General features: G+C 46.6%; 1 protein-coding gene across 3 annotated transcripts in view; it reads left to right on the top strand.

Annotated features, from left to right (window-relative positions):
* Nucleotides 1-234: 234 nt before the first annotated feature.
* The window catches only part of CASKIN2 (CASK interacting protein 2), an 81,193-nt gene continuing 56,274 nt past the window's right edge, over nucleotides 235-25,153 (top strand). Inside the window, exons 1-3 of one of the 3 annotated variants that reach the window (XM_075349647.1) lie at nucleotides 235-387; nucleotides 1,369-1,606; nucleotides 4,671-5,294. In XM_075349647.1, coding sequence (XP_075205762.1) covers nucleotides 5,201-5,294 — 94 coding nt within the window. In that variant the 5' untranslated portion in view covers nucleotides 235-387; nucleotides 1,369-1,606; nucleotides 4,671-5,200. Of the gene's footprint in view, nucleotides 388-1,368; nucleotides 1,607-4,369; nucleotides 4,392-4,670; nucleotides 5,295-25,153 lie in introns of those variants that run through there. The other 2 variants (XM_075349646.1, XM_075349648.1) reach the window with 2 other exon arrangements.

Below are 25,153 nucleotides of genomic sequence, written 5' to 3'. Positions count from 1 at the left end.
GGCAACTTGTGTTACATGCCCCCAAAATCTTCCAGACTGGTCAGTTTGTTTTCTGGCAGCACAGTCCAAAACCGAAGCAATGAGCTCACTGCTCTGCAGAGCAGGACAGCAGCACGCAGGCCTCCCCCTTATCTGCGCTGCAGCCCTGCTCTTCCTCCTCTCCCACTTCCACACGGCTGGAGAGGAGCCAGCACAGACCTCACACCTCCTCTTCATGAGGAGCAGGAGGGAGGAGCAGGGACAGGAGGAAGGCAGCCGAGAGCACAAGGAAAGGGAGGGATTTCCTGCTGGGATAGAGGAGAGCTGGCTGCCTGACTCCGACGAAAACTTCCCACAAAGTCAGCTGCGGGATTACCACACAGGCTCCGGGACTCCTCCAGGCTGCGGGTGAGTTATCAGCGCGCCGTCCCCTGTCCCTGCTCCATGGTCTCGTCCCGTCCACCAAGTATTATTATAATTTATATGTGGGAGACATCAAAGACCTGGCAAAGGGGGGTGAAGGGGGCGCTGTGCGCGGAGAACCGGCTCTGGTAGGCACTGCCCCATTGTGAGCTGCAGTTCAGCTGTCCCTGTGTTTTATATATACATATATAATGTGCACACACTATTTATCCTTATACTGCAAGACTAGTGCACAGCAAGGGTGCTGCAGTTACCCGTAGCAACCAATCACATCACTTCTGTTAATCTCCAGTTTACATTTCAATAATGAAAGCTGTGATCTTATTGGTTGCTAATGATAATGATTTATGACATCTACAGTGTGGTTCCACAATAATGGCCGCCGATGGTGCACAGATTTTTGCAGGTGTCTTGAAAATCCTAACATATATTATATATACATGTGTGTGCCTCAGAATGAGTTTACTTGTTTTATATTTGGTAGATGAATGGTTAATGGTCCCAGTCCTTTTAGGAATGTTTGTTTTGTGCCCCCCTCCTCCTCCTCTTGTAGCTCATAGTTGTTCATGGTTGTGTTTGCCTTTCCCTTTACTACTAAAGGTACGCTTACACTATGTATTTTCCACTATGCTGTAAATGAAAATAGCCGTGTGGAAAGGAGTAGAATGGGTTCTAAAATGTCCTGATCTATTAAAGGAAATTGCTGTGCTCCTTAGGTGTCAGACAATAATAATAATAACAATATTTATTCATTTATATAGCGCTGTTAATTCCACAGTGCTTTACATACACTGGCAACGCTGTGCCTAAAGTCCCTATGTGTATGTTTTTGGAGTGACACAATCTTGTGAGTGGTCCCTGGCCTTGCTTGAGTTGCTGTTTGTCTGTTATAATTTTTTTAAAATTTCAAGAAAGCAGCCTGTGATTAGTGATATGTTGTAATTTTCGGTGACCATTCCGTTGCAGCGTTACGATGGCGTCTGCCGAGTGGTCGCTTTCACAGTCGTCGGCTTTGTGATCTTCATGTCTTACAACCAAAGTCGCCTTGAGCTTTAGCGTTTCCACACTCCGATTTCTGACAGATCATGATGATATGTACATATCTGTTAGAATAGAACTTCGAGCAATCCTCATTATTCTCATCTATTGTAATCATCCAAAAAGAGCTGTTCCCAATTGTGTAGTAACAAAACCCCCACAACAGGTCAGTATGAGTGTCAGATTTATTTTCTATCTTTTTTTCAATTTATTTATTTTTTTTTTTTTATTTTTGTGTGTGGGGTCAACAGGTGAGAGTGAAAATCACATCCAAGAGTGGGACCAAATGGGCATAGGATTTTTGATAGAAACCTCTTTAGTGTTGCTGCAAACTTGTGTGCTCGCTTTTTTGCGTAGGTTTTGGTGGCTTTAGGCCTCGCGCACCATAGGACTATGCATTTAAAGTGGTATTCTGGTTCCATTCGCCTCCGGATCGGGATGTGGGCGGGATGATGGCATTGTATCTACAGATAACTGCCAGTGTGCCAGCGACCGGTATCATGCCCCTATCCTATTCATTTAGTTTGTGTAACCAAATTAGCCCTTGTAAATACAATTTTAATTGATATTGATGTGATTGTACAGATGTCTGTGTTTGTTAAGACTAGAGATGAGTGGACCCAATGAAGTTCAGGTTCTGCCGGATTTTAGATAAGTTCCGTTCTGCACCCGAACCTCGTTGGAAGTACCGTATGTGTTCGGTACACACATTGAATTTTAAACGGAACCTGTCACCAGTTTTGGGGCCTATAAGCTGCGGCCACCACCAGTGGGCTCTTATATACAGCATTCTAACATGCTGTATAAAAGAGCCCAGGCCGCTGTGTAGAACGTAAAAATCACTTTATATACCGTACTCTCCTAAAAGGTTGCTCCGGTGCACAACAGTCGGATGGGCGTCTCCATTCTCCGGTGCCTCCTCTTTTCAGCCATCTTGGTCTTCCTTCACCTGAAGCCTATGCGCATGACGCGTCCTACATCATGCACTGAGGTCCTGCGCAGGCGCACTTTGAGAGCAGATCAAAGCATATTGGAATGCTGTATATAAGAGCCCAGTGGTGGCCGCAGCTTATAGGCCTCAAAACTGCTGACAGGTTCCCTTTTAAAGTTCGGGTTTGCTCATCTCTCGTTAAGATCACTCATAAATGTGGGTTTAAGATCCATTTGCTTCTCCTTCACATACTGTACTTCTTTGTTTTTTATGTTTTGTTAGTGTTTTAAAACCACTTTGTCTGAATTTCCAGCATGTTTACAGTTTGGTTGTAAATTGTCATATTTGTAACATTTCTGTTTTGTTTTGTTACATTGTGCAAGTTTTATAGCGCATCTTAGGCTAGGTCCACATTTCCGTTGTTAATGATCAGTCACAATCCGCTGCTCTGATGAACAACGCAATCCGTTTGGCAGATTCCGTTGTTTCCCATAGACTTGTATGAGCGGCGGATTGTGACTGATGCCCTTGCGTTGCATCCGCCGCCCGACTGATCAGTTGTGGAACAACTGACCGTCGGGCGGCAGGAACGCAGCATGTAGTGGTTTTTGAGCAGCGGAATCCTTTTGATTTCGCGGCGCATGCTCTCTCTCGGCGGCCGAACGTTCGTTCACAATAGCCGGCGGCCGGGAGATCAGCTGATCGCTCTCAAAAGCCGGCGGCCGGGAGATCAGCTGATCGCTCTCAAAAGCCGGCGGCTGGGAGATCAGCTGATCGCTCTCAAAAGCCGGCGGCTGGGAGATCAGCTGATCGCTCTCAAAAGCCGGCGGCCGGGAGATCAGCTGATCGCTCTCAAAAGCCGGCGGCCGGGAGATCAGCTGATTGCACTCAAAAGCCGGCGGCCGGGAGATCAGCTGAACGCTCTCAAAAGCCGGCGGCCAGGAGATCAGCTGATCGCTCTCAAAAGCCGGCGGCCAGGAGATCAGCTGATCGCTCTCAAAAGCCGGCGGCCAGGAGATCAGCTGATCGCTCTCAAAAGCCGGCGGCCAGGAGATCAGCTGAACGCTCTCAAAAGCCGGCGGCCGGCTATTGTGAACGATCACTCGTTTTACAACGGAATCCGCTTTCTCATGACAATGAATTCCAATTCTTGTCACCCGTTGTACAACGCATCAGTCACAAGCGTCAAGCAACGCATGTGACTGATGCAAAACAACGGAAATGTGAACCTAGCCTTTGGTGAAAAATGCCATACCCAGAGCATGCTCTGTTTTGAAAATAAATTCAGTGGCCCAAAAAATGGCAGCAAATGAAAACCCTATAATATATAGGGTTTCTTGTTGTAGTATAGACAACAATTTACACCTGCAGCTTTTTGATCAAAGAACACGTATAGAAAAAAACGCCTCAAAAAGTTAAATTTTTCTGAAAAACACTGGATGAAATTGCTTTGTTGAGTGTAACAAATCCTGTAAGTGTCCATTGCCACGATTATCCCAGTAATAAATCATCACGTCAGTCTGACAGAGGCCAATTTCTGCTAATATAAAGCCGGCCATGCTTGTCTGCCTCGCTCTTTCATGTCTCCGGTTTTATGTATAGCTGGTACATTAATATGTCTCGTCTGATGTAACCTTGTCCCTGCCCAGCACAGGGCACGTAAAGCATGGTGCTGAATCATAATCAGTGCCTCTGACAAAAGAAAGAGGGGGGAAAGATCAGCTTTCATGCCCGTGGCTTGGTAGACTGGTTTGTCTCAGCCCTGATAAAAGAATGGGATGGGCACAGTCCTGAGTATTTTAGGACCGGTGCTCCCTGTGCTGTAAGGGGGTTCTCAACAAGTTGCGCCGCAGCTTCCTTACATTCACTCGCAGTCAGCGGGGTGGGAGGAAGGTGTGTGGGTACAGAGGGGGGTCCCACAGCTTCCTGTCTCCGGGATTATGAATGGGATCCAGCTGCCTGGAAGTAGCTCAGGAAGAGTGGGCCTCCGTGGGTTAATTTTAACCCTTCCTTTCGACAGGTGTGCATCCATAATAGGCAGCTACAATGGGCCTTGTATTTGCGTAATGCATTGCAGTATTATTAGTTGGTAGGAAAGCCTTGTACTGTGCTGATGTCATAATGGGCGGACGCTTTTCCTGACGGTAAACACACTTGGCACACAGGACAGGTTGATGCAGTACACACCTCCACAATTCACAAGCACATAAGGAAAAGAGCAGGCCTCTGCGTGTTTCTTAAAGGGGTTAGGTGTCAGTCTGTAACAGTAAAACAAATATTTGCTTTTTTTTCCATACAGTGACATCATTTCCCGCCCAAGGAGGAACGAGCGGCTTCTTCCCTCGAGTACAATACACGTAATACCTACACCTGGGATCCTGACGTGACAAAGTGTAATGAAGTGACCGGCGTTGCTCAAGAAAGGTCAAAGAGCTTATACAACAGAAAGGAACTTTGAGCACTAATACAAGGGTGATTTAATACTAGGTTTATGTGATGGAACGCCCCATAAATTTGCAGCTTGCCGTGGCACATGGACGTTGGGCTGGAGCTGGTGTATCTTCTTGTCTGCACGTGACATGGGACGTATCCAAGTGACTACAGACAGAGCGGAAAGGGGAATTCAGCTCTGGAAACCCCAAACTTTTCCCCCAAGGTTAATATTTTCTTACTTAGAAAGTTTCTAAGCTCGAATTGACCAAAATAAAAAGGTATAACTTTGTACATGGCACATTTGTGAATGTGGACAATACTTTGAGATATACAACTTGGGAATTTTTGGAATTATTTGGGCAGGGATCATGAGATGACTTTATAGTTTGTCTGGCGATGGGTCGGGAGAATGAACTGATTCAGGCTGTGAAGAGTGGAGATGTTGGCACTGTACAGAAGCTGCTGGCAAAAGTTCGGACGGCAAAAAACAGTAAGTTACAGTGGTGTATGGAATTAATTCTGCGGGAGATTGCATGTAATTAATGACGAAGAGAAGTAACTTATGGCATATTACTATGGTGTACCATACCTACTGATTCTCAGAGAATGTAGGGGCTGTGTGCCGACGATCGGGGTTCACATCGTGTTTTCTCTGTATCCAAAATGCTGCGTTGTACAGTACAAGCACAGTGGATGGGATTTATAGAAATCTCCTGCCCCCTGTGCTTGTTTTTCCTGCAGCGAAAACTGACCTGCGGTGCTGCTTCCCGAGCCGCAGCATATCAAATCTTTGCTGTGGAGACGCAAGCGTTCTCCGCAGGGAGAACACAGCGAGAGACCGCAACTGCCCGAGCATGGACATCCAAGACGCAGTAGGTCCTGATCGTGTGCACATACCCTTAGGGATCAGTGGTGGTGGACACTCATCATAGGCTTTTTAAGGCGGGAGTCACACTTGCCTGTGACTCGTGTGAGCCTAAGGCTGTATTCACATGATATTATGTGAGATGCTAATGAACCTATGCTGTCAGCGTGAGCCGAGTGTCATGCAACTGTGATCCGATCCTGCGATCGGATCAAAGCTGTGGCAGAGAGGAAGGGATTAATCTTCCCATCTCCTCCATGGTTAGCCTGTGCGTATATTGCACTGCATTAGGATGTCATCTGAGTGCAGTCCGATGTGTATCTCGCACCCATAGACTTTTATGGGTGCGATTGACACGTCTCTCGCTGACAATCACAGCATGCTGCGACTTTTCGCTCATGAACAATCTGGATGAGAAAAAAGCTGACCACCTGCTCTCCCTCATTGAATAACATTGGTCCCAGTGCAATGCAAGATTTTCTCGTATTGCACTCATCCGAGTCATACTCTCATGTGAACGTACCCTAAGAAGCAACATTTTTTTTGGGGGTCAACTTGGTTCCTTGAGGTTTCCTTCTGTGTTGCTTTTAGATATCCATGCTGATCTCATTGTTCCTGCCCTCATCGGATCGCAGATGTTACTTTTAGAAAATATGTGCCCCCACAATGTTGTGCCGTAGAAATGTTTTAGGCATTCTGTAGTGCAATTTAATGCAAAATTCTGCGACATGATATGCAACGCTGAAGGCTTGTTTGTTTTTAAGAAAAACAATATAGTGTACCCAAATGTGCAATTTTGAGTTGATTTGACTCCTGTTCTTTTAAATATATTGGAAATTATGGCACTCTGACACATCGAAACGTATAAAAAACACTTTTATATTCATGATAAAATATATAACCAGTTATAAACCTAAATCACAACATAGAATACGTGAGCCTTATTTTACAGCTGAAGTTTATGTCTACTTGGCCCAATCGTGTGATGTGAACTATGAACAAATGGGTTGTCTGAGAGTTTACTTATTTTATTTATTTTTTTAACATTTTTAAACATGTTAAAATCCCAGTCTCTGATAACCCCCGCCTGCCTGATATGTTATACTGCCTACTGCCAATCAATGGCCCTTAATGCGTGCAGATGGGCAGCACGGTGGCTCAGTGGTTAGCACTGCTCTGAAGTCCTGGGTTCAAATCCCACCAAGGACAAGATCTACAAGGAGTTTGTATGTTCTCCCCGTGTTTGCTTGGGTTTCCTCCTGGTTCTCCAGTTTCCTCCCATCCATAGATATGGAATTTAGATTATGAGCCCCAATGGGGACAGTGATGATCACCTCTATAACGCGCTGTGGAATTAATAGCGTCATAAAAGTGAGTAAAATAATTATAATTAATTTAAAAATCCCAGTTATGTGCATGGTCACATGTGACAGCATTTCCTGAGGCCTGTCATCTGCTGCAGTGGTCACGTGCTGGTATGGTATGTGTAGGGAAATAAAGACTGACAGGTGCCCCTGGTGCGTTAGTGCAGGAGGAGATTGAATAATATTTAATATTTTGATATTAGTATTATTCCAGCTACCATAGTTGAATTTTTTTTAATTTAAAATGTGACAACCCGTTTAACCCCTTCGCGACCGGCTGATTTTGCGATTTCCGTTTTTTTTCGCCATTCTTCCGAGAGACGTAACTTTTTTTTTTTTATTTTGCAGTCAATATGGTCTTGTGAGGGCTCTTTTTTTTTTTGCGGAACAAGCTGTATTTTTAAATGAAACCATGAGTTTTACCATATAGTGTACTGGAAAGCGGCAAAATAAATTCCAAATGCGGAAAAATTGCAAAAAAAAAGTGCAATTGCACTATTGAGTTTGAGATATTTTATTCACAGTGTTCACTATATGGTAAAACTGATGTCAGTGTGATGCCTTAGGTCGGTGCGAGTTTGTAGACACCAAACATGAATAAGTTTATTTTTATCTAAGGGGTTAAAAAAAAATCAGTTTGTCCGAAAAGTAGCGTACGTTTTGTGCCATTTTCCGCGACCCGTAGCGTTCTCATGTTTCGTTATCTATGGCTCAGTGACGGATTATTTTTTGCATGTCAAGCTGATGTTTGTAACCGTTCGATTTTTGTGCAGATGCTACGTTTTGATCGCCTGTTATTGCATTTTGCGCAAAATTTGTGGCAACCAAAAACGTGATTTTGGCGTTTGGAATTTTTTTGCCACTACATTGTTTACTAATCAGATTAATTGATTTTATATTTTGATTGGGCGTTTCTGAACGCGGCAATACCAAATATGTGTGTATATTATTTTTTTTTTAACCTTTTAATTTTCAATGGGGCGAAAGGAAGGGGATTTAAACTTTTAGGTTTTTTTTTTATTTTTTTTATTTTTTTTTAATTTTTCAAAACTTTTTTTTTTTTTTTTTTAAACTTTTACTAGGTCCTCTAGGGTACTATAACGATCAGCAGTCTGATCACTCATTCATTTCTCCCGATCAGAGCTTCATCGCTCAGACCGGGAGAAATGATCATCTCTTGTAACAGCCAGTATTCTGCTGTTTGTTTACAGGACCTTATTCATGTGAGCACAGGAGTCATCACATGACCCTGTGCTACCATGACAACCACCGGATCCACGTGATCACATCACGTGACGTCCGGTATCGGCCAGTAAGGAAAGATTCAGCGCGATCGTGGTTATAATGGTGTTGTCACTTATTGACAGCACCATTTAAGGGGTTTAACGGCACGGGCGGATAACTATTTCGCTCGTGCCTGGCAGGCACACTTGTGAGCTGTATAAATCAGCTGAGATGTGCACCAACCTTCCCTGGCTGCTGGCAGCAGCCGGTGAAGATTAACACTATGACCGCTAGGACATAATTTTACCGTCCGTGGTCATTAAGGGGTTAACCCCTTCACGACCGCGGGCCGTAAAATTACGTCCTATTTTAACGTGACTTAACGACCAGGGACGTAATTTTACGGCCTAAACTTCATTTGATTGCCGTGGCCATAGCAACGGCTTTCAAATGATGTCCCCTGCTGTTTCTTACAGCAGGGGACCTTTGCTTGACCCCAGGGGGGGTGGCATCGCCACCCCCTATCGACGATCGATGTGATTGGCTGTTCAAATCTGAACCGCCAACCACATCGATCGCACTAATTTCGGCAAAAATAATGCCCGAATTAGTGCGATCCTGTGAGATCCAGCTATGAGATGCCGCAGCTGCAGCAGCATATCATAGGTGGACCTCAAACATGCCGCCCCCAGCCCCTGCAGCACTGATTGGAGCGATCGTGCTATGACGCGCAATCGCTCCAATCAGTGTGCAGTGGGGCGGTCTGATCTGCCGGTGGCCGCCCTCCCCAGGCCTGTGCTGGCCTGCGAGCCCTCCCCCAACATGGCTGCAGCGTGGAGTGGCTGGTACTTTTGGTACCACGCCACCGCTGCTGCTGCCGCCGCCGCCTCTGATGTCTCCGCCGCTGCAGCTCTAATGGTAAGTATTCCGCTCCCTGCGCGCTCCCGTGAAGGCCCCTGCGCGCTCCCGTGAAGGCCCCTGCCCGTGCCCCCCCCGATCTGCCCCCCTACGCCCCGATCTGCCACCCACCGCTGCTGCTGAGGTCACCGCTGCTGCTGCAAAGTGAGTACTGTGCTCACTTTGCAGCCCGTGCGCGCTCCCGCGGTGCCCCTGCGCGCTGCCGTGATAGCCCCTGCCGTGCCCCCCCCCCGTGATCTGCTCCCCCCGACATCCCGATCCGCCCCCCCCGCGATCTGACTGCCTCCCCCATTATTTCTATTCTGCTTCTGCAGCTCCCTCTCCCCCCTCCCCCTCTGCTCTCACCCCCCCCTCTGCTCTCACCCCCCCCCTCTGCTCTCACCCCCCCCCTCTGCTCTCACCCCCCCCCCCTCTGCTCTCACCCCCCCCCTCTCCCCCTCTGCTCTCACCCCCCCCCTCTCCCCCTCTGCTCTCACCCCCCCCCCCCCTCCCCCTCTGCTCTCACCCCCCCCCCCCCCTCTCCCCCTCTGCTCTCACCCCCCCCTCTCCCCCTCTGCTCTCCCCCGACGTCCTCTTACCTGTCTTCACCGGCCTGATCACATCTGCGTCCATCGCTGGGTCCTTCCTGGGCATTCTGCTGATCTGCCTGCTGCTCCTGTAAAGCTGTCCATCTCTCTGCCATCTGTTCCTCTGCAGCTCTTCTGGTCAGTGATCCTCCTGCTAGTCCTCTGGGTACTGTGAGTATAACTTTTTTTTTTTTTTTCCGTATCCCCTGTCCATTTTTACACCTCATCCGTCCGTGCGTCCCGCCAAGCGCTGATCAGGGATGCAGATAACGGATCGGCATCCCTGCTCAATTTTTGGCGTGACTTTTTTTTCCGTATCCCCGACGCTTTTTGTATCGCATGCGTCCGTGCGTCCCGCCGAGCGCTGATCAGGGATGCAGATAACGGATCGGCATCCATGGTCAATTTTTGGCGTGACTTTTTTTTCCGTATTCACGACGCTTTTTGTATCGCATCCGTCCGTGCGTCCCGCCGAGCGCTGATTAGGGATGCAGATAACGGATCGGCATCCCTGCTCAATTTTTGGCGTGACTTTTTTCCGTATTCACGACGCTTTTTGTATCGCATCCGTCCGTGCGTCCCGCCGAGCGCTGATCAGGGATGCAGATAACGGATCGGCATCCCTGCTCAATTTTTGGCGTGACTTTTTTCCGTATTCACGACGCTTTTTGTATCGCATCCGTCCGTGCGTCCCGCCGAGCGCTGATCAGGGATGCAGATAACGGATCGGCATCCATGGTCAATTTTTGGCGTGACTTTTTTCCGTATTCACAACGCTTTTTGTATCGCATCCGTCCGTGCGTCCCGCCGAGCGCTGATTAGGGATGCAGATAACGGATCGGCATCCCTGCTCAATTTTTGGCGTGACTTTTTTCCGTATTCACAACGCTTTTTGTATCGCATCCGTCCGTGCGTCCCGCCAAGCGCTGATCAGGGATGCACATAACGTATCTGCATCCATGGTCAATTTTTGGCGTGACTTTTTTTTTTTACGTATCCCCGACGCTTTTTTTTATCGCATCAGACCGTGCGTCCTGCAGCGGCCGATCAGTGCACTGCGTCTGTGCGTTTGAAAAGTCAAATGGCGTTCCTTCTCTTCTGAGCCCCGCCATGCGCTCAAACAATTACTTTCCACCACATGTGAGGTGTCTGTGTACTCAGGAGAAATTGCACAATACGTTTTATGGTGCATTTTTTCCTGTTACCCTTGTGAAAAAAAAAGCTACCTAGTTGAAGCAACCGTTTTGTGGTAAAAAAAAATAAATTTCTTTTCACGGCTCAACGCTATAAACTTCTGTGAAGCCCCCAGGTGTTCAAAGTGCTCACCAAACATCTAGAAAAATTATTTGAGGGCTCTAGTTTCCAAAATGGTGTCACTTGTGGGGGAGCTCCACTGTTTAGGCACCATAGGGGGTCTCCAAACGTGACATGGCGTCCGCTAATGATTCCAACCAATTTTGCTGTCAAATGGCGCTCCTTCTCTTCTGAGCCCCGCCATGCGCCCAAACAATTACTTTCCACCACATATGAGGTATCTGCGTACTCAGGAGAAAATGCACAATACATTTTATGGTGCATTTTTTCCTGTTACCCTTGTGAAAAAAAAAGCTACCTAGTTGAAGCAACCGTTTTGTGGTAAAAAAATTTTTTTTTTCTTTTCACGGCTCAACGCTATAAACTTTTGTGAAGCCCCCAGGGGTTCAAAGTGCTCACCAAACATCTAGAAAAATTATTTGAGGCCTCTAGTTTCCAAAATGGGGTCACTTGTGGGGGAGCTCCATTGTTTAGGCACCTCAGGGGGTCTTCAAACCCGACATGGCGTCCGCTAACAGGTGCAGCTAATTTTGCACTCAAAAATTCAAATGGCGCTCCTTGCCTTCCGAGCACTGCTGTGTGTCCAAACATTTGATTTCCACCACATATGAGGTATCTGCGTACTCAGGAGAAAATGCACAATACATTTTATGGTGCATTTTTTCCTGTTACCCTTGTGAAAAAAAAAGCTACCTAGTTGAAGCAAACCGTTTTGTGGTAAAAAAAAAAATTTTTCTTTTCACGGCTCAACGCTATAAACTTTTGTGAAGCCCCCAGGGGTTCAAAGTGCTCACCAAACATCTAGAAAAATTATTTGAGGCCTCTAGTTTCCAAAATGGGGTCACTTGTGGGGGAGCTCCATTGTTTAGGCACCTCAGGTGGTCTTCAAACCCGACATGGCGTCCGCTAATGAGTGCAGCTAATTTTGCGTTCAAAAATTCAAATGGCGCTCCTTCCCTTCCGAGCTCTGCCGTGCGCCCAAACAATTGATTTTTACCACATATGGGGTATCAGCGTACTCAGGAGAACATGCACAATAAATTGTATTGTGCACTTTCTCTTTTCTCCCTTGTAAAAATGAAAATTTATGGCTAAAGTAACATTTTTGTGTTAAAAAGTAAAATTTTCATTTTTTCCTTCCACATTGCTTTGGTTCCTGTGAAACACCTAAAGGGTTAATAATCTTATTGGATGTGGTTTTGAGCAGTGTGAGGGGTGTAGTTTTTAGAATGGGGTCACTTTTGGGTATTTTCTGTCACCTAGGCCTCTCAAAGTCACTTCAAATGTGATGTGGTCCTAAAAAAATTATTTTGTAAATTTTGTTGGAAAAATGAGAATTTGCTGATGACCTTTGACCCCTTCTAACTTCCTAACGGAAAAAAAATTTGTTTCGAAAATTGCGCTGATGTAAAGTAGACAAGTGGGAAATGGTTATTTAGTAACTATTTTGTGTGACACATCTCTCAGATTTATGGGCATAAATTTTCAAAGTTTGAAATTTGCGAAATTTTCAAAATTTTCGCCAAATTTCCTAAATTTTCACAAATAAACGCAAAACATATCGGCCTAAATTTACCACTGACATGAAGTACAATATGTCACGAAAAAACAATCTCAGAATCGCCAGGATCCGTTGAAGCGTTCCAGAGTTATAACCTGTCAAAGTGACACTGGTCAAAATTGCAAAAAATGGCCCGGTCATTAGGGTGTTTTAGTGGCCGGGGGTGAAGGGGTTAAGTTCATTCTCATCAACTGACAATTTCCAAAGGTAATGATGCTGTTTAGTGATGAGCGAGCATTACTTTACTGGTAACAAGCAATTTGATGCTCGGATGGGCTGGACTTATTTACAGAGTATAATGGAGGTCAATGGGGATCTCGAGCATTTATCCAGAAGATTTCCCATAAAATGCTTGCGTTCCCCATAGATTTCTATTACACTTTGTACACGAGTGGAGTCCGAGCGATCGACTGTTCATTACGAGTACTGAGCACCCGTGTATAGTAGTGCGCACTCATCACTAGTGCTGTCCCATTGCCTCCAATGTATGATACTCAATAGAGGCTTGTAGACATCAAGTGGTCACGAGCATGGCATTGTAGTGAGACGTTGAATTAGCTTCTCTGCATTGTCACAACGCCAGCTTGGTGACATTGACAAATGAGGGGACTGCGTGTGGAGTTGCACTGATGCCAATGACTTTTATACACAAAGCGCCAGTGCTCGCAGTGTCACACACGTCCTCAGTGTCGCCCTGTTGTCACACGCTGACCTCTCTATGGCAGCTCACATCAGAGAGTTAAACATTTACTAGAATGTGCGTGCCATGAACAGAATCCAAGAAGGAACTAGCGTGTGTTTGTCACCTATTCTGTTATTCTCTGGTCCACTGCCTCCTTTATATCGCCTGTATTATGTAGGCTGTGTGTTGTAAGGTATAGTAATAAACCTAGAAAGCTCTGTAGTCTTAGTATTGGAGACCGGTTCAGTAGAATATGCTGTACCCACCTCCAGTCTAATCCTTCAAGTGGGACACTTCAGGCTCCACCACGGAGTCTGCCATGGAAAACATACCCAATAATGTCATTGCAGGGGTGCAGATACTACTGGTAAGTTATAGTAAAGAATCACTTATACAGGTATGTAGGGGACGTGCTCCCTATAATAATCATACCTGTAGGAGTCATTTTAGTAGCTTAGTTAGCATGAAAAACCCAAGGCTATGTTTTGTATGAAAATGAGGGGGCCTCAGTGCATCCTTGGTGTAGCCAAAGTGCTCACTGCCCCACCACACCCTGTCAAATTGTGTACTGAGCACCGTTGTATCCTGGTGCCATTGCCGGCGCTCATGACTTACTTTTGTCTGTAGTATAGTACTGAGTGGCAGCTGCAGACAGGAGCCCAGTGATGTGAGCTAGGTTGTAAAGTTCGGCTGGGGCCACATGGGGATCTATTGCGATCCTCACATGACACTCGGCTCACGCTGACAGCAGAGCAGAAGCCGAGTGTCATGCGAGTGTCACTGCAACTGAGGTCCGATCATGCGATCGGACCTCAGCTGCAGGGGGCGGGCCGGCTCTGAGGAGGGGCGGGCCGGCTCTGAGGAGGGGGGGGGGCGGATTTATCTCCCTCTCGCCTCTGTAGCCGGCTATTGCCATTCTCGCTCTGCACTCGCGGTACACTGGTGTACTGCGAGAGCAATGCGATTTTTCTCTCGCTCCATAGACTTGAATGGGTGCGAGAGAAACAAGGATTGCATTGCACCCGCAGCATGCTGCGATTGTTTTCTCGGTCTGATTAGGGTTGAGAAAATAATCGCTCATGGGTGCTGGGACATAGAGTAATATTGGTCCGAGTGGAATGCAATGTTTTATCGCACTCCACTCGCTCCGATTTTCATGCCGTGTGGCTTAAGCCTTCAGGCAGCACTCGCTTGAGCGCTGACAATCCAGATATGACCTTGTTTAATATGCCAAAGATGTGGGATGGGATGTAACGTTGCACAGAGCCCTCTAGCCACAGCAAGGATGAACTAAACTCCCTAACATGCATACAAGATAAACATATTCATTTTTGTTTTATACTAACTATAAAACACTAGAATCCATACTACAGGTATTATATTTTTAGTGGCTGAGACCCCTACATACCTGGACAAGAGCTTTAGTTAGTTTAAATGTCACCCCCAAAAATGCTATGTCCATGTAAAATGTTAACACTTTTCTGATGTCAAGGGGAAAAATGGTAAAAACTTGTTTCTGTAACAACTATTGCGAGGATGTTTAATTTAATCAGTTCTATATGTGTAATAGTGCAGAAGAATCGCTGCCTCTCGTTAGGGACTGTTATAGGATATATGCTAGATTTATGGCTTGTGTTCTGTGAATAGAAATCTTGTGGGTATTGAAAAGGAAGTCTGCTCACCTTGAGGCTTCTGGTCGCTGCTCACCTTGAGGCTTCTGGTCGCTGCTCACCTTGAGGCTTCTGGTCGCTGCTCACCTTGAGGCTTCTGGTCGCTGCTCACCTTGAGGCTTCTGGTCGCTGCTCACCTTGAGGCTTCTGGTCGCTGCTCACCTTGAGGCTTCTGGTCGCTGCTCACCTTGAGGCTTCTGGTCGCTGCTCACCTTGAGGCTTCTGGTCGCTGCTCACCCTGAGCCTTCTGGTCGCTGCTCACCCTGAGCCTTCTGGTCGCTGCTCACCCTGAGCCTTCTGGTCGCTGCTCACCCTGAGCCTTCTGGTCGCTGCTCACCCTGAGCCTTCTGGTCGCTGCTCACCCTGAGCCTTCTGGTCGCTGCTCACCCTGAGCCTTCTGGTCGCTGCTCACCCTGAGCCTTCTGGTCGCTGCTCACCCTGAGCCTTCTGGTCGCTGCTCACCCTGAGCCTTCTGGTCGCTGCTCACCCTGAGCCTTCTGGTCGCTGCTCACCCTGAGCCTTCTGGTCGCTGCTCACCCTGAGCCTTCTGGTCGCTGCTCACCCTGAGCCTTCTGGTCGCTGCTCACCCTGAGCCTTCTGGTCGCTGCTCACCCTGAGCCTTCTGGTCGCTGCTCACCCTGAGCCTTCTGGTCGCTGCTCACCCTGAGCCTTCTGGTCGCTGCTCACCCTGAGCCTTCTGGTCGCTGCTCACCCTGAGCCTTCTGGTCGCTGCTCACCCTGAGCCTTCTGGTCGCTGCTCACCCTGAGCCTTCTGGTCGCTGCTCACCCTGAGCCTTCTGGTCGCTGCTCACCCTGAGCCTTCTGGTCGCTGCTCACCCTGAGCCTTCTGGTCGCTGCTCACCCTGAGCCTTCTGGTCGCTGCTCACCCTGAGCCTTCTGGTCGCTGCTCACCCTGAGCCTTCTGGTCGCTGCTCACCCTGAGCCTTCTGGTCGCTGCTCACCCTGAGCCTTCTGGTCGCTGCTCACCCTGAGCCTTCTGGTCGCTGCTCACCCTGAGCCTTCTGGTCGCTGCTCACCCTGAGCCTTCTGGTCGCTGCTCACCCTGAGCCTTCTGGTCGCTGCTCACCCTGAGCCTTCTGGTCGCTGCTCACCCTGAGCCTTCTGGTCGCTGCTCACCCTGAGCCTTCTGGTCGCTGCTCACCCTGAGCCTTCTGGTCGCTGCTCACCCTGAGCCTTCTGGTCGCTGCTCACCCTGAGCCTTCTGGTCGCTGCTCACCCTGAGCCTTCTGGTCGCTGCTCACCCTGAGCCTTCTGGTCGCTGCTCACCCTGAGCCTTCTGGTCGCTGCTCACCCTGAGCCTTCTGGTCGCTGCTCACCCTGAGCCTTCTGGTCGCTGCTCACCCTGAGCCTTCTGGTCGCTGCTCACCCTGAGCCTTCTGGTCGCTGCTCACCCTGAGCCTTCTGGTCGCTGCTCACCCTGAGCCTTCTGGTCGCTGCTCACCCTGAGCCTTCTGGTCGCTGCTCACCCTGAGCCTTCTGGTCGCTGCTCACCCTGAGCCTTCTGGTCGCTGCTCACCCTGAGCCTTCTGGTCGCTGCTCACCCTGAGCCTTCTGGTCGCTGCTCACCCTGAGCCTTCTGGTCGCTGCTCACCCTGAGCCTTCTGGTCGCTGCTCACCCTGAGCCTTCTGGTCGCTGCTCACCCTGAGCCTTCTGGTCGCTGCTCACCCTGAGCCTTCTGGTCGCTGCTCACCCTGAGCCTTCTGGTCGCTGCTCACCCTGAGCCTTCTGGTCGCTGCTCACCCTGAGCCTTCTGGTCGCTGCTCACCCTGAGCCTTCTGGTCGCTGCTCACCCTGAGCCTTCTGGTCGCTGCTCACCCTGAGCCTTCTGGTCGCTGCTCACCCTGAGCCTTCTGGTCGCTGCTCACCCTGAGCCTTCTGGTCGCTGCTCACCCTGAGCCTTCTGGTCGCTGCTCACCCTGAGCCTTCTGGTCGCTGCTCACCCTGAGCCTTCTGGTCACAGAATGCACACTGACAGATTAGGTGTCTACTAGAAATGAGCGAACCAGAGGTTTGCAGTTTGTACCAAACGCTAAACTTTCACAAAAAAAAGTTTGGGTGCTTTACGCATGCACATATTACGTATGCCCACAAGCTGTTGGCTTTATCATGGCTGGGTAACTTTTTTTTTTTTTTTTTTTTTTTTTTATTTATTTATATTAAAAAAAAAAAATAAAATAGCCACATAGGGTCACTTATTTTGATACACAGCCAAGATAAGCACATGGCTGGAGGCTGCAGCCTGTAGCAGTCTGCTTTATCTGTGCTGGGTATCACAATATATGGGGACCCAACTCCATTTTTTTTATTTTTTATTTTTACACCACTATAGATATGCGGACAGTGTGTGTGAGTCCAAGCAATCACAGACACTGTCACACAGGGTGGGGGTGCGGTCTGACTGCAACCAATCACATGCCGGGACTGCTGGTGGGTGGGGGAAGCGGTGAATATGCATGAGCATTAATTATCAGACCTGGAATTGGTATTAAAGCCTCGTGGGACACTCAGGAAGTATAACGCGCCTGCTTTATTCCTTATTTTTACTTTTTAATTATTCGGGTGGCTGAATCTGAACAGTTACACAGAGTTCTCTCATATATCTGTGTTCGGGGTCTGTGCATGGATGCTCGGTATGGACCCCAAACTTTACAGTTCGGGTTCGCCAATCACTAGCGTTTACATTATGCTGAAGAAAGCTGCTCTGTATGACTACATTGGATTTATATGCCCGGTAGGGTCCAATGTCTGATGCCATACAGGGGCATTCATTACCCATATGTTGCCATTGTAAAAGAAAAGTGCACTCCTAGGTTTAGTTTCGGCCAAACATATTATGGCCACATTAGCTGGGAGTATTACATATAGCGCCTTGTCCTGACCGAGAGCCTAAGGACCCGAACTGAAGGCTTGATAGATTCCTATGAAGCTGTCAGTTTGGATCCTTAGGCGTGTAGCCGGGATAGTATCTGTATTACGGGTGCATACAACTGGCCTAAGGGGCATATTTTGTTCAGATTAGCTCTATTGTATGTAATTAAGGGAGGATCTGATCTCTGCACAAAAAGGAGAGTGGATCTCTCCACACTTTCATCAGACACTCCTACTATTAGATGTGGTCATTCCAATCATAAAAGGAGCAAAATTTACAACACTTTGTAACTGTAAGGCCTAAGGCTACTTTCACACATCCAGTTTTTGCAGTGTGGCTCAATCCGGCTCAAAAACCTATGCAGCGGATGCGGCGAAAAAAAATGGATCCGTTGCATAAGTTTTTCCATGCGGCCCGTCCGTTTGACGGATGCGGCTTGATACTGAGCATGCGCAGTGCAAAAAACTCGCATCCGGTGTCCATAGGCTTGCATTATAAATCGCGCCGGATACGGCACGATGCGTTTTTTTTCGCCGCACAAAGAAACGTGCCAGACAACGACGTTCCATCTGGCCGCCACATGGGCTAAATGTGCTGCATCCGGCAAAAACCGGACGCAAGGCATGTGGCACAATACGGCGCTAATGCAAGTCCATGTGGAAAAAACGCAACCGGCGGCAAAAAAAAACGGTTGCGTTTTTTCTGCAAAGCGCCGTATTGTGCCGCGCAGCAAAAAACGGATGTGTGAAAGCAGCCTAAGCCACACGGCGAGAAAATCTGTGCGAGTGGAGTGAGATAAAACATTGCATTCCACTCGGACCAATTTTGGCCTGTGTGTCAGCACACATGAGCGATTATTTTCTCAGCCCTAATCGGACCGAGAAAACCATTGCAGCATGCTGTGGGTGTAATGCGATCCATATTTCTTTCGCACCCATTAAAGTCTATGGCACAAGAGAAAAATCGCACTGCACTCGTGGCACACCGGTGTACCGCGCGTGCAGAGTGGGAATGGCAATAGCCGGCTACGGAGGAGAGAGGGAGAGAAATCCGGCCTGCCCCCTGCAGTTGAGGTCCGCTCGCATAGTCAGACCTCAGTCGCAGTGACACTCGGCTCTGCTGTACTGCCAGTGTGAGCCGAGTGTCATGCGAGGATTGCACTAGTCCCCCGTGTGGACCCGGCCTAATCAGGAGCTTAAACCTTTGCGATACCCCAAGAAAACTATGAGTATTTATTAACACAGAATGTTGTCACTATTTTTGTGAACTTGCCTAGTATCCTAAAGACAAATTTGTGATTTTACAAAAAAAAACCCCACAGAATAAACACAAAGCACATGCGTGAATATGAACACTGAACAAGGTTTGTTTTTGTTTTTTTTTGTTTTTTTTTTCTTTAACCCATTGCTTTCTACCAACTCAAAACTATACCTAATATGGATCTGTTGGAAAATTGCTGCCAAATGAAAAAAATACTCTGCACAAATGTGAATAAAACCAATTAAATATTGCCTTTTATTTTTTCCTCCCAACGGAAGGGAGTGGAATGAATGGGGATCTGTAATATGCCAGTGTGAGTGGGGCTGTCAGCTAAATTTACAGAGAGAGTCTGTGACCCCCGTCAGATGCAGTTCGTGGGGATTAGGCCTGCTATTTAGAGGTGGAGATCTTCAGTAGACGAGGGATACAATGCAAAGGAGCCCCAAAACCAAACGCCAAGGTAATCTCTATTTTTGGGGTCCCTAACCTATGTGTAACCTCACCTGCAGTTAAAAACTTGCTCTGTATGGGAAGCAAGGGACCAAGCTATATGTGTGAAATAAGACACATGGCTATGGGTGGGGCAGGGTTCTCAGACAAAAAGTGCATACTAACTAAAGAATGTATGTCTGGAACACCAATGGTGTGAACAGGGTGCAAGACTCAAAAATATACAACTAAACAAAAATAAAAATAGAGATTACCTTGGCGTTTGGTATTGGGGCTCCTTTGCATTGATCAATACAATGGCTAAATATCTCTCATTCCTATTTTTCATATCAGTTATGCAGATACCATTTTCATGTTTTTCACTTATTTCACATAGTCCATTGTATTTTTCAATCTAGTATTCCTTTAGCAGTTCTGCTTTTCATTATTCCCCTATACATTGTGACTGGTGTGCAACTCTTTATCCCATTGTTTAGTTGTATATTTTTGAGTCTTGCACCATGTTCACACCATTGGTGTTCCAGACGTACATTCTTTAGTTAAGGGATACAATGTGACATATTGTACAAAATTAAGATTGTAATATCACATGTAATAATGATCTATGTTTGCACATTTGTGACTGTCAAAGTAGGTAACAATGTTACAAAATCTGTTGGATTTTCTGTCTCTGGCCTCAATTGTCATGTTTTTCACTTGCCATGAACTTCAATACAATTCACACATTATTTATCTGCCTTTTGGCTGTGCTTTTTTTTTTTTTCCTGTAAACAGAGAAACGGCTATAAAATAATCGTGAGACAAAGTCGCAGACATGTATAAATGTTTTTTTTTTCCGTCGGGAGACATTTTAGTGAATTGCTGTCATGTTGCGGTGTAGCACTACCCTGTCTGATACTTAGTTGAACATAATAAAAGATATTTCTTTAAAGGGAACACGTCTCCAGATTTTGCCCCTATAACCTGTGACCACCACCACTGGGCTCTTATATACAGCATTCCAGAATACTGTATATAAGAGCCCAGGCCGCTGTGTATAACGTAAAAGAGGTGTGTTTTTTTTTATTATTATTATTCTCACCTAGGGGGCGGTCTGGTCCAATGGGTGTCACTGCTCTCTGGTCTGGCGCCTCCTCTCTGCTGCAAGCTCCATCCTTCTTCTCCCAGCCCAGTGTGGATGACGTGTCCTACGTCATCCACACAGGCCGGCATTGCAGTCCTGCGCAGGCGCACTTTGATCTGCCCTGCTGAGGGCAGATTAAAGTACTGTAATGTGCAGGCGCAAGGAAAGGTTAAAGACCACCTTCAGGGGGGCAGATCAAAGTGCACCTGCACAGGACCGCAATGCCCTCCTGTGTGGACATGTCATCCACACTGGGCTGGGAAGAAGGAGGCTCTGGACTGCAGAGCTGCGACACCCATTGGACCGGATCGCCCCCTAAGTGAGTACAGTGGAACCTCTGTTTACGAGTAACCCAGTTTGAGAGCATTTCGCTATATGAGCAAAGCTTGCTGTAAATTTGTAACTCCATTTACAAGCAATCTTTGCTTTACGAGCAGATACTCACCGCACACACTTCCATTTCTGTACTTTAAGGCTCTGTGCCCACGTGTGCGTATTGCATGCAGTTACGCTGTGATCTGCACTGCAGCGTAACTGCATACGTCCTGCGTCCCCTGCACAATCTATGAAGATTGTGCATTATCCATGACGTGGCATTTTAGAACGCAGCGATTTGCATGCTTCCAAATCGCTGCATTCTAAAAAGCAACATGTCACTTATTCCGTGCGCTCTGCATGCTGTCTCCATTCTGTCTATAGGGAGAGGCTGCATCCAGAGCGCACAAATTCTGCAGTCACCAAAGTTTCAGAATGGAGCTTTTCAGCACAAGTGGGCACATAGCCTTACCGCGCTCTGACCCACTCTTGCAGTCTGCACAAACACACACGCACGCACGCACACACACATTATTATGCTCACCTTACCTTCCGTTCCATCGCCGGCCTCATGGTTCTTCTGTCAGCTGCTTCCGAAGGCAGCGCGCTGGCCAATCAGAGGCAAGCGTCTCCTGCCTTTGACATCAGCGCTCGGGCAGCAGAAGTTCCTCCCTCGTTGCGATGGTTACCCGATACACATCCTGTACCAGCGAACTACAAGAACAATGAGGCCGGCGAGGGAACGGAAGGTAAGGTGAGCATATAGTGTGTGTGTGTGTGTGTTGGCACAATAGGGGACCAGGATGGGACATTGCACAAGTTGTGGAATGAATTGTCTGAGGTTCCATTATTTCCTATGGGAAATTTTGCTTTGATAGACGAGTAACTTGGTTTACAAACACACTCCCAGAACGGATTGTTTCGTAAACCAAGGTTCCACTGTATTATAAAGGTGAGTTTTATGCTATTCACAGCAGCCTGGGCACCAATAATATATATATATATATATATATATATATATATATATATATATATATATATATATATATATATATATATATATATATATATATATATATATATATATATATATATATATATATATAATATTTAAATAATTATATATATATTAAATAATTATATATATATATATTAAATAATTATATATATATTAAATAATTATATATATATATATTAAATAATTATATATATATATATATATATATATATATATTAAATAATAATGATTAGGATTGTAGAATACTGTATATGAAAGCCTACTGGTGATGGCTGCAGGTTATAGGAGCCAAATCTGATGACAGGTTCCCTTTTTAAGTTTCTGTACCGCTAAAAGGATGCAGAGATTGAGTATAACTCAGAGGTTCATCGTGACGTGGCAGTGGACTTTATACAGCCTGACCAGAATGCTTAACAAAGAACCTCATTATCAGGTGCATACATTTTTGCCTAGCAGCACTAGATCAAATTTATGGTTTTTGGATTTGCAGTCTCTTTCTCTACAGCACTGATGTAACGCAATTAACTGAGCGTGCCCTCCGCAGCAATGCCTCTCCAATGTCAGAGCTAGTCCTTATTGTCCAGGTTGTAGTTATGTCTCCAGCACACATGGCCACTACAGCAAATCATGGGACTAAGCTATATTGTGCTATGTACACCAGCAGACCATCTGGGTCCAGTGATTGACTGCAGTGGTACATGTGCTTTAGTCGTGATGTCATTGCTGCAGCTTGTAAACGATGACCAGGCCCAGCACTGGAGCAGCTATGGTTGAGTTAAAGGGATGGTCCAAAGTAATTTTCCACCTAAATCCCGATCTATTTAGTGGTATAATCTAAGCTATCGTCTAATATACTTGAATTAAAAATTACCTACCGTACTGTTCTTTTTACTTCCTTTTATAATGACGCATGCACTAGGATTCTCAAGCAAAGCGTCTTCAATGGGAAGAGATTACTGCAGCCTCTGCCTCCTCCCTGAAACGAAGGGTCATCTGTGATTCTCATTTCAGGGGCTAGGCTAGTCCCTGCGCGATGTGCACAATGGCAGCACGCTCTGTTGTCAGCTCAGATCAGTAGTATAATGAGCCAGCAACAGATTGTGTTGTTCTCAGAATACCCTGTGTGCAGAGACCAGCGCTGCTCCTGCAATTGACGTCACTGGTCTCTGCACACAGGGTATTCTGAGAATGTCCTGTTGCTGGCTCATTGCTGCTGATCTTAGCTGGCATCAGAGCGCGCTGTCATTGTGCACATTGCACTGTAAACATTGCGCTGTGACTAGCCCAACTCTTGAATCGAGTGCTACTGATGACTAATGTAATGGAGGGGGCAGAGGCTGAGGCACTGTTCACAGCCTCTGCCCTCTGTTAACTCAGAGTATGCAAGGATGCACTGGGATTCTAAAATGAAACTTCATCAAGAAGGAAGTGGGAGGAAAAACAAAATAGAAAAACAGTTAAGGAAAGAAAAAAGGGATATTTTTTTTTTATTTTAAAAAATGTAAGTACCGTATTTTTCAGATTATAAGAAGCACTTTTCATCCCAAAAATCTGAATGTAGCTTACTGGGGTGGTGGGGAGTGGTAACAGGAGCCAAGGGGAATGCTGTGATGGCTGTGCAGGGGCTGCGGTGGCTGGGCTGGTGCTGCCACGGCTGGTGCTGGGGCGACTGTGTGGGGTCTGTGGAGGTGATATTCCCATGGAAGATAAGAGGATGAAACAGACTGTAATATATCTTAATGTTATAGGCTACACGGCGTAGCTTGCATCAGGACATGAGTGACCATATTGTCCTGGTGCTCTTAGTCACTTTAGTGCATTGGCTGTGGTAATGATCCTCTTATTTCAGGATTATTAATGATCAATTACCATAAGAAGGGGGAGGAATATGGTGCATCCGTATGAGACCTGAGGATTATTTGCTAGGCTGGCAGCCGTCACCCTTATCCACCTAAGTGCGGACCTCCTGTGGGTCTGCGCAGGTGAGTGTAGTCTACATACTAAGCCATGTTGACTATAAAGGGTTATTACAGTCTTTTTCACCCTCTTGTCTTCCATAGGAATATCCCGTATTCATTATACTCTTCTGGATAATAATTCCTCGATAAAAGAAGATTTATAGGCCGAAACGTTGGATGGACTGTATCTGTATTTATTTTGTTGCCACACGATCACATTAAAAGCATGAGAAAAGCAATTCTCAAGGAATTTTTTCCATTAACATTTGGTGTGTCAGAGTTCTTGGTGATTGCTAGACTATTTGTTTGCTCTAGAGCACCCATATCTAAGTGGTTGGGTCAGACTTTGCCTCTTTTACCGGAGGGGGCGGCAGTGGTGGTGGAGCAGGGGAGGCGGGTGTCGCAGAAACTGTCGGCTGTGCCGTGGCTGTGGCAGCTGTGCTGGGGCTCTGGCTGCGGCGAGGGCTTCAAAGAAAAGGCGCCCAGAGTTAACACAGATTAAGCTCTTGGCTCAATGGCATTCAGAGATGTCAACTGCGCACGTTCCACCTCCGGGCACCATTTTCCTTAAGTCCACTGCTGGGAGATCAATGGGCTAGAGGCGGTGCACGCGCAGATGAGAGCTTAAGCCGAGAGCTCGATCTGCGCACACGCCGACTCTGGGTGGCAATATTTGAAGTCCTCACCTCCACAGACCCCACACAGCCGCCCCAGACCCCACCGGATTATCAGACAGACCCAATTTTTTTTCACCCTTTTTTGCTCTGAATTTGGGGTGCGTCTTATAATCTGGCGTGTCTCATAAATCGAAAAAGAAAATGTTAGAAAATAGTTTTGATTATGGCACTAAATAGATAGGGATTTAGGAAGAAAAGACTTCAGACCACCCCTAGAAGCTAATTTATGCAAACTTAGCGTAAAGAAGCTTAATAATGAACAATATCTTTATTATTCATGATGGTAAAATCTGTTGTAACAGAATCAGAGTTAGAATAGTCATGGTCAAAAGTGTTGGGGCCCTTGAAATTATTCAAGAAAATTAAGTATTTCTTCCAGAAAATTATTGCAGTTACACAATGTTACACACCTGTTTATTTCCTGTGTGTATTGGAACACACACACACACACACACAAAAAAAGGCATATTGGCATACCGTATTTTTCGCTTTA

Source organism: Anomaloglossus baeobatrachus, chromosome 5 (assembly GCF_048569485.1).
Source record: "Anomaloglossus baeobatrachus isolate aAnoBae1 chromosome 5, aAnoBae1.hap1, whole genome shotgun sequence".
NCBI lineage: Eukaryota > Metazoa > Chordata > Amphibia > Anura > Aromobatidae > Anomaloglossus > Anomaloglossus baeobatrachus.
The sequence above is the reverse complement of the archived record's forward strand: the minus strand, read 5'-3'. Positions and strand labels throughout refer to the sequence as shown.